At 36.2% G+C, this 14,436-nt stretch overlaps 1 protein-coding gene across 4 annotated transcripts in view; it reads left to right on the forward strand.

Annotated features, from left to right (window-relative positions):
• The window catches only part of LOC122630924, a 71,219-nt gene that overhangs the window by 7,040 nt on the left and 49,743 nt on the right, over positions 1 to 14,436 (forward strand). For all 4 annotated transcript variants that reach the window (XM_043815982.1, XM_043815981.1, XM_043815983.1 and 1 more), the window contains exon 3: positions 1,369 to 1,611. In XM_043815982.1, the coding sequence (XP_043671917.1) occupies positions 1,369 to 1,611 (243 nt within the window). The remainder of the gene's footprint in view (positions 1 to 1,368; positions 1,612 to 14,436) is intronic.

Here is a 14,436-nt window from a genome sequence, read left to right on the forward strand (position 1 = left end):
ATTTTCGATACACCTGTTTAACATACTTTATATTCGAAAATATTTATGAAAAAAAAATATATATATATTTTTCTACGTCCTGTAATTTCGAAACAATTAAAAGTGAAACATTTCAAAGAGGTTATTTTTATTTTTCATTGAAAATACGAGTCTCACGGGTACATGTAATTTCAAGCGAATAATCAAGTTCGTTTACCTTTATTTGCTTTTTGTATTACGTGGCAACAAAACGAAGTAGCAGATATTTATTTGCCGGTAAATCACGAAGTAACGACGCCTCCGGCTGGCCATTATTCAAACGTGTCCGAATTCTGCCACAGAGCAGCTCTTCGCGGTGCATTGAGACATGAAAAATTCATCGTCACGATAAAGTCCGTTTGCTGGTCGATCTATCGATCGGAGGACAAATAAGTACAAACGTTGAAGCCTGTGAACGAGCTTTCGGATTCGATGTTGCGTGCAAACAAGAGTGTCTACGCATTGTATCCTATTTTTTCTTTTTTTTTGTTAGAAGAGAAAAATAAAGAAAGATAGATAGATAGAGATAGAGATAGACAGATAGATAGATAGATAGATAGATAGATAGATAGAGAGAGAGAGAGAGAGAGAGAGAGAGAGAGAGAGAGAGGGAGAGAGAAAGAGAAGAACGTTTTCAATGTGAAAGAACGATTATCACGTTGCACGTTCATTCATTCTTTCTCTGAGTGAATTTCAACTCTAAATCCAGTAACGACGATTCATATGAAAAAATTTATCATCGTTATGTAGAAACGATTATATTACTAGACACTGTCAGGGATCTTCCGTATACGAAGGTCAAAGAAAGTACCGTATCACTCGATTTCGATCGGTCGATAATAAATGTCATGTAATTTGATATCAAATTAAAAAGATCGATATACCTTCTTTATTGCGTCAAGATATTTTCAATTCTTACGTAGTATCTACGTAATTATAATTATTCGTCTAAATGAAACGGTACGTTCTCGATCTTAGGAATAAAAAAGTCGTATCGACTGGTGATAGATTATTTCTATTTTTTTTTTTCTCCAGAATGTACACCAACAGGGGGAAACAATTTCGTTCGTTTGAAACACACTCGATCGAGAACGAGGTGTCTACTTTTACTAGGTTTCTAATCGATCAGAGAATACGTTTGAGAACGAATCGAAAAGAAAGGTAGATGGATAGAAATAGAGATAGAGATACAGATAGAGATAGAGACAGAGATAGAGATAGTGTCTGTAAGAGAGAAAGAGAGAGAGAAAGAAAAATCACGAATTAATCGGTTTGATGGGACGTTCGAGAGCAATGCTGACAAATCGACGAGTCGAAAGTGTCGAACTAAATTGTTCAACTATGTTTCAGGAGTCCCATACGCCGAGCCTCCAGTCGGCTCGCTCAGGTTCACGCCACCGAGATCACCGCAACCCTGGAGAGGAGTACGACAGTCCCTGGAATTTGCTCCGGTTTGCCCGCAAGTACTACCGAATCTTCGTGACGAGGTGAAACCAGCACGCTACGAGTATCTCGAGAGGCACTTGCAGTATCTCAAGAACCAGAGCGAGGATTGTCTCTATCTCAACATCTATGCTCCCCATCAACCAGAGGGTAAGTTTTTCATCTCTCTATCTACGAAATGTTTCTGGTAGCTCGGGTTTTTTACGAATCGATATTATGATTTATTTTTCAAGGAAGTATCTATCCATATCTGACTCTGAAATAATTTGCAAACGTTATACGCGATCATTAGCGGAGCAATATCGAACGAATTTATTTTTACACAATGTTTTGTATTGCTTTTTATCTTCACCGATTTTATTCGAGGATTTACTTATCCAAGCATTCTTTTTATATGTTTTATTAATTCGAATAAGGGAGAATATCTGAGAAATTCATTTTTATCTTGTTTCATTTTCATTCTTTTCTATCTCATAATCAAAGCGTTTATCTTTCGTATCTCCTGAATATAAAAATGTTAAGTTTTTGTTTGCCCATATATGTATGCGTATAGAGACGCGTTGTGTTTAAAGGAACGTAAAAGGTTCGCTTTATTCTGCGTGAAGGAGATAAGAGCTTGCGCATTAATCATAGCTTATAAAACTTTTCCGTAGATTAACTTAATCCCGAATCTATGCGGCCTCGAAAGCGTTGCGATTAATAAAGATATCTCGAAGCGCACGAAATCTTCTCCCACTATTCTCAAATTCCTCCACCACCTTCCCACCTACACCCCCACCACATCGAAGAAATAATATCAAGCCTCAGATAGTAGCGAATTATTTTCTCGTTTGTAATCGATGAAGCGAAACGTTATGGTATTATATGGATTAAGTATATATGCCAAGCTGGGAAGTCGGGCATGAAAACGCACGGTTTTGGAACAAAATCCAAAGAAAATCGATATTATAGCGCATTAATTGAATAACGAGGCGTAAGTAATTAGGATTCATTAGAAAAAAATTTTTTTCAACCATTTTCATCAACCATTTTCAACTAAACGTCATTATTGGAAATGGAAAGTGTTATAAATCGGTGGAATGAAAATTTTTTTATTAAAAAATTCGAAATCCATAGCACTCATCTGTATGATACACCGACCATTTTATCCGATGATAATTGAATTAAATTGATTTATCTGTTATCGATAATAGAGTATGAAATGTTCTTTTTTTAATATCCAACAGAAATTCTCTTAAAATTTTCATGAAGATCGAACAATTCGGAAACTTCTTGGAAACATTCGAACGAAAATTCCTTTCAGATTCGGATAAATGTTTTGTCATAAAATATTTTGAAATTTCGTACTATATTCTTTCACGTTGCTTAATATTACCAGTCCAAGTATGGTTTTGCTATTTTAATATTAATTATTATTCCACGATAACGCATGACTCTCCTATAAGATGCTGCCGCTATAGCTGAGAAAGTGCGACGCACATTTGAATAAAACTTAATGCGCCGTTTTAAACGAGGAACGCATGAACGTGCTCGTTGAGCGTTTTCACGGAGAGAATGCACTTTAAGGTAATTACAGCGTACTTTATGCCAACCGCGTTCGACAAAATTAAGAGAAGCTGCCGTAATTGTTTCGTGGATCTTTGCTTGTCCGACTATTAAAACACGATAAGATATTATTTCTATTAAATCGGACGACAGAATTTTCTACTTTTTTTTTCATTTTTATTTTATTTTTCCTCATAATTTTTTTAATATTCTTTTTGTTTCTATTTTTTATTTCCTTCAATCTTTCATCTTTTTTATTTTTTTTTCCGGTCACAAAAATTTATCTTTTATTACAATATATTTTTCCTACTGCAATTATTTATTTGTACGTTGCAGTGTATCCCTGTATACATGGTTTACCATTAACGAGTAGGTATTACAGTTATCAACACGGATTTTCCAATATTTATACTGGTCAGCATTTGTTTCTGTTGTCATTGCAACATGAAAAAATTTTACATCGAAATATCGACACGTAACCGGTAGTTTTATGGTTGCCGTGTTCATATTCACATGACTGAGGGATAAGGGTAGAGGGGATTGTTGGCGGATGATCGAAAGAGGGATATGCATCGAAGCTATGTGGTAGGTGCTCGCCTAGACGAGCTTCATTCGCGATCCCCGTGGTTCGTGGGTCGTACCTTCAAAAGATGAAAAATGAAAAAAAAAGAAAAAAAGAAAAAAAAAGAAAAAAGAAGAGAAAAAGAAAAAAAAAAGAAAAAACAGGGAGGAGGAGATGCCGGTGGCCGCAATAGATACGCCTGTCTACTTCGCGAATCGATTTTCATTTACGTAAAGGGCTCGAGCGAGGTCTCTGGGCTCTGGGCTTTTATCGGTAATTATAGGAAGCATTAAGAGTGTCGATATCGGTAGCTACGCTTTCATTTTTCTCATTCCACTTTGTTCTCTCTCTCTCTCTCTCTTTCTCTTTCTCTATCTCTAGGATCCTAAAAGGATCTAATTAAAGGTAGTCTACTGTGGCGAGGCGAATTGCCAATTAGCGGCGAGAGTAGTCTTACGTTCGAATCGAGACTCGTTCTACTCCATTCGTTCGTTCTCTTTCAATCGTTGAAGTATGTCTAATGTAAGAGGTCTCTGTCTTTTCCACGAAACTTCGTAACCGGTAAAGATATCGGACGAACTGAGAAACGACTATTCGACATATTATACCTCGGAAAAAAAGAAAAAAAAGTTCATCAATATGATAACACGTGATATCGGTATTAATACGAAGGTAGAATTTTTATCCATATGCGACACTTTGGGGAAATTGGTATCGGACAACTTTAAAGAATAAAAAAAAAAGAGAACGAGAGAGAGAAAGAAAAAAAAGAAGAAAAAAACCTACTAAGGAAAAGGAAAGAAGAAAAGTAACGAAAGAATAAGATACAGCTTAGAGAATCAGCCGGTTATATCTCACGCGCATTTATCGAGCCTCGCCGAGTTGTGGTTTCAACCGAGAAATTTTCTTTCTTCCTTTTAAAGCAAAAGATAGAGAGAGAGAGAGAGAGAGAGAGAGAGAGAGAGAGAGAGAGAGAGAGAGAGAGAAAGAGGAAGATCTTTCGTTGGAGGTAGACGACTTTCGAAATTGCCGAGATGACGGGATAATTCCGCGTGGAAGAAGATGCAGTTTGGGGAAAGGGGAAGCCTTGGAATAATTTAATTCGACGTCGGTAAACAGAACTCATTCGTCTCTTCCGTCGGAGAGCGAACGTGTGTTCTGTACGATAAGAGAGAGAAAGAGAGAGAGAGAGAGAGAGAGAGAGAGAGAGAGAGAGAAGAAAAGAAAGTAAGAGAATCGCGATGAAAGATGCGCTGGCGTTGCAAATAAATTGGAAGTGTCCAGCCACGGGTTAAAGGGGCTGTTTCGCGAAAGATATACGCGCCCTCTTAAATATTGGATGGTGAGGCTTGCTTGGAGGAGGGGTAGAAAAGAGGGGAAGAAACGTGAGAGAGCTTCCGGGAAGCCGCTTTCCACTTGTTCGAAGCATCTCAGACGCCCTTCGGAAAATATCGGGAAATTCATTAATACGCGATCTACGGGTGTAACGTAGCATCGTATAAATCTTACCATGAGACAGAATTTACAGCATCGTGTAGTTACACCATTGGTTCTACACCGTGACGTTATATGTGTGTGCGTTCGAGGGCTGATTCGAACTCTCTCCTCTTTCTCTTTTTCATCTTATTTCTTTCTCGCCAGGGTTTAACCTTTTGTCGATATAACTCCATCGATAAATATCGATTACATATCGCTATCGATAGCATCGATATTTCTCAATATTTATCGATGTTATGGAAGGATCGTATATACATTGAATATGTGGAAAGTATCCGTAAATATCGATAAGTATGTATAGATATGAATGATAACCTTTCGGTTTATTGAACGATAAAATTGTCGATCTATTATAAAGAATAAATTTCATCTTTTTGTAATCATGTAATAAGTATAATACCGGTATATAATGTAATATATACGATATCATTTATTCGGTGAAAATAATAATATTCTGTAATATAACTATATTGTAACAATGTAATGAATTATTTTAATACGGTTATTACGATGTTAATTCTCTGCATACTCACACAAATATTATGGTATGCTATAGTGATTTTAGAAGAGGGAATATCAATAGTAGTACAGTCGGAGAAAGAGAGAAAATCGTCGAAAGCTCGTGGTCTTCCTCTTAAAACTTTCTTCAAGCACCACTCCTTGTACGGTTTTCGTTTCAAAGATTTTGACCGTTCTCTCTTTCTCTCTCTCTTTTCCTGTAGTTCCATTCCTTTCAAAGGATCGCGGAATGAGATCCGTATTCCCTTCAAGTTCCCTTCAAGACGAAGACGAAACCACCGTTTTGTAGTAGAACAGAAAGAAAAAGAGGAATAGCGATGTTATGTAGGAATCAGCTTACGTAATAATAAAAGTTTACATGACTATTAAAAGTCTTGGAAATTTCAACTTAATGCGTGCGTGTGTATATATCTGTGGGTTGGTGGATGCATAGAACGTCTTATATTGAAAATATCAAATTATTTCGGTATCTTCTTTTCCTTCCTATTTTTTTTTTTTTTCAATCTCTGGCCTATATCTCTCCAAGGTCAATATCTAGAATCTAATTAACCACAGATGATGTAGCAAAATGATTGTGGAGTACCTACCTCTGCTACAGAGAACTCGAAATATGCCCACAATTATGGCGATAACATCGGTGCGTGTCGGCATTATTACGTAGCCGCAAAATGTATTTCGACTATTTCGTTCGATGTGTGAACATTATATCCGTGTACGTACGTGCAACATATGTACAACTTTGTACAACCGCGATGACGTTTAGCGAAATAACGAAAAGCGTATGGTTAACCCTGCTGACTTTTGGCTACCCAATAACCTACGATACATCTGCGCTAATATCTTTTACCAATGGGACCAGGAATAACTGATTTTATGATGTAAATGGGGCTAATTGCTATGACATTGTGTATTTACGAAGGGACATGAAATTTCATGTAACATGTTTGCGTGTATGTACGATTGCGAGCTGTCATAATGTGTGTCATCCTTTTGAATATATCGTTATGTTATATTTAGTAGAAAATACACATTATTTATATAGAATATATTATATTTACAATGTTATGATATATTAATATGGATAGTGATGATAAGGAAATTACACTTATTCGTTTAATCGATATTTATCGTCAATGAAAAGAAGATAAATTTTAAATGAAAAATTGTTTCCTATTCGTCTACATTTTTTTTTTTAAGTAAGAAAGAGAGAGAGAGAATATTTTCTTACTTCCTACAAGAATAAAGACAGCTATTCGCATATACATACCTACGTTAAACTCTACTTCACGAACCTACAAATTCCTCCAATCGGTTCTTTCGAGTTCACTCGCATTCAACGGATGCTTTCTTAAAGTTCAATCATTTCCGTCGAAGATGCCAACAGAGAATGTGCATGACAGTAGATAAAGATGTTTGCTGAAGTTTCCTTCCAAGCGACCACGTTTGAAGTCGAAGTTGTAAATTGCCAACCGCATGCGAGGACGGTGTACATTCGAAAAATAACCACCGAGGAGCTTGCCTCATTCAAAGTTGAATGCGAATGATGTTCGTTTTAACATTTCCATGAATCAGGATATATAATAAGAAATCAAAGAAATATAGTTATTGTAAAGTACGTACTATTGTATAGAAACTGATACATGTATTAAAAAAATATCTTTATGTTATCACTATAAATAATAAAATGATATATAATATAATATGATAATTATTATAATCTATACAGGTTTATAAATGTGTGTACAATATGAGATATGATTTATAAAAATTATTATAAATTGTATATATATATATACATATTCTATGAATTTAATGGAATAAATTAATAATATAAAAATAACTCGTGAAATGAAACGAGCACTCAAACTCGCACATACATATCTTACGTGTATATGTGTATATATTTCTACCTTTGACTCTGAAATTTTCTTTATTCGTCTCATTCGCTCTCGTTTTATGTGACAACGCGCAATGCGGCACCCATATGGTTCTGATAACGACGTTATCTAACCGAGCTGTGCTAGGTCGCGCGTGTTACCGGCACGTCTCACCGGTTATTATTCTCGGCCGATCGCTGCGCATTGATTTACTATTAATCGCAACTGTGGAAAATGAAATGGCGAAGATTACGAATTTCAAACGCGAAATCGTATTTCACTTTTTTTTCCTCACTCCCTCCGAATTTACTTACTACGATATTCATTCTAAATTACTCTGTGCAAAGTTCAAACGATAGTCGTATCGGTCCGACAAAATTCATTATGAGAGTTCTATGAAAATAAATCATATATTTCTCAAATACCTTTTTTTTCCTTTTTTATTGAATAACTAAAAAATTTAATCTCGAATGAGATAGATAGTCCATTTCGTTAAAATGATTTCGAAACGTTACGTATCTAATCCTATCCATTTTTATGTGTTATGTATGTATAAAAAATAAAATCAAAGTGTTTCGATAACTAAACAATTCGATCATATCATTTCGATAAAATCGCTTTGAAGAGTTGCATGAAAACGAATGGTCGATCCCTTAGGTCTCTACTGGCGAGGATAATCAATTTCTAATGGAGAAAAAAAGAAGAAAGAAAGAAGGAAGAAAAGAAAGGAAGAAAGAAAAAAAAAGCGATAAAAGATCGTCGTAAAAGGAAAAAATAAGAGAGTAGTGGGGGTGGTTGGAAACAGTCGAGTCGTCGTTTGAGAAAGAATTTCGGATCGTCAAGAAGTTCGTGCCCGTTAGCTCGGTCGTTACTTGAGAGCACGTCATGATGAAATTAGCTTTGTTACATCAGACAAAAGCGGTGCGTACCCTACCCCCTACTTTCTGTCCTTTACTTCCAAAGTTTTTTTTCTTTCTTTCTTTTTTTCTATTTTTTTTTTCGAACATCCCTGATGTTACCACCTCGTACACGTGTCCTTATATCTAAAGAGAGAACATCCGTTGGAGACATTTTCACCGTTTACTTTTCTCTCACATGAGTGAATCCGTAACGTCACGTAGTACGAAAACGTAAATACATACATACATACAACGTTTTCACATTTTAAATAATACTATCAAGATAGATTCATTTACAATATATGAAAAACTACTCAATTATTTTTAATTATTTTTAATTGAGTGAATCTGTCGAAGTGACAATTATTATAAAAAAGAAAAAAAAAGAAAATACTTTTTCATTAGCAACCAGTCTATATTTGTTGCGTTAATAACTCAATTACTTCGTTCTTGTGATAGGTATTTGACAAAAAAACGAATGAATATTCTCGATAATATTAATTGCTCGTCCGTCGACGGAAACTTCTAATCAAAAGTTTTTGAAAATATTTATAGAATATCGTTCGAATGATCAATGAAAGAAAGTATTAAAACGAATATAAATGTTCGTTTGTTGTTTCGTAAAAAAAGAGTTCATAAAAAAACAGTAAAACTTTACAGAAAAAAAGATGCATAAAAAAAAAAGAAAGAAAAAAGTGTTCTTAGTGATATGATTAAAGTTCTCGACACGGTCGTTGACGAGAACGTAATGAAAAATAAAATAGACGAAAGAGAAAAGTTATCGTTATAATATGAGGATAAAAGTTGACGATTCATAACAAGTTTATCCATCGTGGCTAAGAAAATTCGAAGTAGGAGGTAGTTCGCGGGTTGCAACGACCGCTTTGCTCAAGCCCTTAAGGGTTTTCGAGTTTTCCCAGACGCGATACGACGCGAGACGACGCGACGCGAGTCTCGGAGTCACGCCTGCTTCGCTCTATAGTATCGCGACAAATTTCACGAAGGATAATATCTAGATCGGCTTCCCGTAAATCCGATTATTCTTCCCCCGATCCAGGTCGTTTTCTCTTTAAATTTCAACCGAGATTTTCCTTTCCCATCTCTCTGTTCCTCTTTATTTTCAAATCTTTAACTCTTATAAACTTTGATCTCTCATTGAAAATTCTGAGACGCTCCTGTGATATTTGAAACGCTTCCGTCCGATCGTATACATTTTTTTTTGTGGATAATAACTTTTTTACAGCAACGATACGTTATATTTTACATAGCAAAAGGGGAAAAATTAATGATATATTATTTTTTGGATTCTTTTTTCTTTTCCTCTATTTCGAGCATACCCAAAAAATCATCGACATCGTCGCGTAACATTAAGTCACATCGTACTTGACGATATAAACGAAACCGAGCAATAAGCCGTATCGTGAGCGAAACGAATGAGTTTTCCGGCGCTATATATAAAATTTGTCTAATGGTTCGAAGAGAACGTCTCGTCTCTTTTATTCTCTTTCATTCTCTCTTTCTCTCTTTCTCTTGATCTATTTTCCCTCTTTTTCCCTCTTTTTCGCTTTCTTTTCTACCCACACTCCTTTCCTACTTTCGCACACACCTCTATTCTCCTTGTCTATGTCTTTCCCTCTATTTCCAGCGCAATACCTTCGTTCTCTCAACACCAGCAGTCTTTCTTTCCTCCTTTTCCTTTGTAACCAACCACCTTCCTTCCTTCCTTCCTTCCTTCCTTCCTTCCCTCCTTCCCTCCTCGGCACCTTCCCATCCTTTTTATCCCTCTACCGTTTCCTCACCGATCCTTACCTTTCTTCTCTTTTTCTCTGAAAGAGTAAGATGAGGATTCGAAAGAACTTTTTAACCTTCTAAAAAACTCATTTGTTCACTCCTCGCTTCCAATATAGGTTTTCAGTAATGTTAACTTCATGATTATCGTTATTATATACTACATATACAATATGTAAGTATATATATCGTATAAAAAGACACATAAGTGTATAAGATATATATTATTATTTTTTTAGAGTTCACATTATTTTTTATGTATCTTCAATGTTACAATTAATAATAATTGTATTCTTTTTTAATCACAACTAATTTCCATAAGAAACGTATAGTTGGTAATTGGTTAATAACATTGTTCGTGATACATTGACCCTTGCTGCGAGTATTCCTTACCCTTGTATTATATTGTGTTTTGATCAATACTCACACTTTTTACTTAATCTCATAAATCTCTTTACGCGATTATAAACAGTGATAAATATATCGTTATTGTCAGACAGTTATGGAAATTAAACAGATATTCTATGCAGGCTCATCGTTCTTACAATTAATTCGAATAAGAGAGACAGATAAAGAGAAAGAGAAAGAGAAAGAGAAAACAGAGAAGAAGAAAGAGAAAAAGAAAGAGAAATGGAAAGAGAAAGAGAAAGAGAAAGATAGAGGGAGACAGAGAAACGTCGTTGAATATTCAGTTCCATCTCGACACCTCGCAATTTCGAGTAAACGCTTCCCGTTAATCGGACTACGGAACTACGCTTTTGTACTCGATGCTCCCCGATGGTCCCAGGGAAGGCGTCGTCGAATTCAAAGAGACCTCTCGAGTCGTCGATTTTCGCGCGTCTAGTCTCGTACGCTGGGAAAAGCTCAAAAGGGTCTATTTCCCATGGAGTACCTACCCATCTATGTGCATAGGTGGATACACATACGCGTACATACACGTATACGGGGTGTCTTCAAATTTTTCGAAATAAAAGTTTTTATCCCTATCGATATGCGAAAATAATATCGTGCAAGGACATTTCTTTCTTCATATTTTCTTACATACAAGTCCGTATAAAAGTTAATTAACGTAACGTAATTGATCCCTAAAAAAGAAGGGACAGATCGAACTAGGAAAAATTTCTTTTTTATGAAGTATAATTTATAAAAGTCTTTTTTTTTCAAGTAATTGCTAAGTCACGTTTGATTACAGTGTTCATTTGAAATTTTTGAAAGAAACAAAAGTGATCACATTGTACGGTTCACCCAGTATGCGTACGTTCTCGCTTGTAAACTTCGTAGTTTTAGGAAAAGGTCTTTACAGATCTGAGAATAGAACGGTCTACGATAGGTACTGAGGTACCTTTCAACTCGATAAAACCGTTTCTCGCGAAGATAGAAAATGCTGAGGGCGAATCGTGGAATTCGTAGAAGCGAAAGGGCTTTCATAAATTCAACGAAAATCGAAAGTCTCGCTTCGGCTTTCGTCATCTTCTTTTTCTCTTATTTATCTTCTACTATATTTTCCGTGGAGATCTTTGGCCTTATCGCGAACGAAAGTCGAAAGATTTGTCGTATTTATTCTTCCTTCTCGCTTCTTCCGTTAAATCTCAAAGAGAAATGAAATATCGTGGCTCCGCTTGAATCTGCTGTTCTATTCCAAAGAGAACATTCCTCAGAAGTGTTTAATCCTTTTTTCTTTCTTTTCTCTTTTTGCTCTTGTTTTTTTTCGTTTTTTTTTTCTTTTCTTTTTTTTTTCTCTGAAACTTTAAATCCGAAATATCTCTTATAAGCTTCCAAGGTACACTTAGGTCCGTAAAATTTACAAAAGGCATTAAAACAATTACCAAATGAAATATTCTGTATAGCATCCGATAGATCTTGCCAGGAGGAAAATATTTTGTTAAACGTATCTTGTTATCATTAATCTCTAACATACTTGGCACAGTGATCAAAGTGATAGAAATACGGCACAAGCGCAACATTGCACGAAATATATAGTCTGGAGTCGAATATAGAATGATATATTTATATTCTATTTATATATCTCGAATAATTAATATATAAAAGAAAATCTAACGAAAGTATCATAGTTTTTTGAAACGATTTAAAGTTCCTTTTTAAAAGTCACCAAGAAAATAAAAAGGAAAAGAAGTAGAAAAAAAGGAAATGTATAAAATCGTTCGTTGCTTTCATTTTTCAGCTAAAGTTAAACGATTCCATCATATCACGTCGCCGCAACACACGATCGATCTACGTCGAGATTCTGTCGGGTTCAAAGTTCAAGTCGTAGAACGTCTTGAGAGCCAAAACCCGACGACCTTTCCCCTTCTCCCTTTACTATCGAACTCCAGAACGTGGACTATCCCGTGAAATCCGATGTCCCTCAGGATTCGTGGCTATTTGCATTCCCTATCTTGGTAGTTAATCGTTGCTCGGTAAACAACTGTCAGTATTCGTAGACCGATGCAGTCTGTCGAGATTAGGACACGTATAGCTAGCGTCACCGATCTGAACTTACTGAACTTACTTGCGTCTTTGATTGATGTTTAGGAGCTCGAGAAAACTTTACGTAGGTTGTACATAAAGCTAGTTGATCTTGTTTATTACTATCATGATAGTATTAAGCATATTAACTTACCTATATACGTTATATTTTTAATAGATATTAAAGCAAATAACGAATGACTCTAAATGATAAGTAATAAATCAGCATTTAAAAATAAAATCTTTTCTATATATTTCACTTTAAGAAATTATTATTCATCACGTGAAATTCGTTCGTTAGTTTGGAAATTAATAAAAGGTCAATTCAAATCGGTTAGAACGAACTTTTTAGAAGGAGCGTAAACTTTTAAGCGGGAAAGAAATGATGGTTACCTTATAGCGGTGAACGTTATCGTCAGACACGTACACTCACTACTTTCTCGCGAACGTCGGCTAAAAACACGCCGGGAAATTCGGTGAGACCGAAGTGGAGTCAGCGGGACGAACTTAATCGGTGCCAAGTTCAAAAGACAATGTCTAGCGCGCGAGCCTTCCGGGGTAACGTCTAGTTAGAAGTACCGACGAACTCGTGGCATCTACGAAAATTCAATGTACCGTAAGGAAGCGAATCAGTGATTTCCCTTCGGTAATATCTGACAAGGAGAGAAGGCTAGACTATAACTGGATAGAAATAGTTTGGGCTTTTATGATACTAACTAATCAACTGAGAGCAAAAAAGACAAGTATAGAAACACGCCATAAGAAAGAATAAAGAAATGATTGTATCGGTATAAAAATATCGTCGATAAAAAAAAAGAAGAAAAAGAAGTTCGAATAAAAGGAATTACACATAAAACTAAGAAAAGTAATATAACCAAAGTTTCTGTAATACGATAAAAAGAGATATATGTGGTTATAGTAAGAGACTCAATAAAATGAATTAAATGATATACTATAATGTACTATTGTGTACTGTAGCATATAATATATGTAGATAGAGGGTGCCTGGCGAATTGAGACAAGTATCGAATTCCACGGTTCAATACTAAAAGAAATAGTCACATAGAGAAAGAAAGAAAGATAGATAGAGAGAGACAGACAGAAAGAGAGAGAGAGAGAGAGAGAGAGAGAGAGAGAGAGAGAGAGAGAAGAATATATATATGGAGATAGAGAAAGAGAGAGAGAAATAGATGGAGAGAAAGAGAGAGATAGAGGGAGAGAGATGTAGATATATAGATAGATAGATGCAGGATGAGAAGAGAGGGTAATCGAGTCGGGAGTTTCGGCCGCAAAGTGAGTCCTCCCGCTTGTCGAGCTTTCCATCGTGGAAGGTCTTCCCCGTGAATACCTCGGTGCATTCTGGGCCCGCAGGATGGCCACTTAATATGGAAGGAAAGCAGCCGGTGGCATGCGCCGCGTGCTTATACACCAACCCCCACCATCGTATCTCCTTGCTAGGGTAGACGCTATCGAGGCGGACAGTAACATATCGGTCGTGCATGCTATGGATTTCGGTTCATCATTATGTAAGTCTCGAATCGAGCCAAGCAGACCTCTCCCCTTCTTCTCCCCCACGAAGAACCTTCTGATGCCCGCGACCTATATGAATATCCGTCTATTCAGCTCCGGTATATTTACTCGTGGCTCGATTCCGGCGCGGAGACCACGTAAGGAATCGAACGTGAGCGACCTGTTAATAATCCAGCTACCCCTCTAAAGTTATCCCCAGAGCTAACTTCCCCACCACCATAGCTACTTTCTACTTCTCTCTTTACCCTTCACGAGAACCGGCCGCTAGTCGGATTAATTTTGCGAAACCGAC

The sequence above is a fragment of the Vespula pensylvanica genome, chromosome 8, assembly GCF_014466175.1.
Source record: "Vespula pensylvanica isolate Volc-1 chromosome 8, ASM1446617v1, whole genome shotgun sequence".
Lineage (NCBI taxonomy): Eukaryota > Metazoa > Arthropoda > Insecta > Hymenoptera > Vespidae > Vespula > Vespula pensylvanica.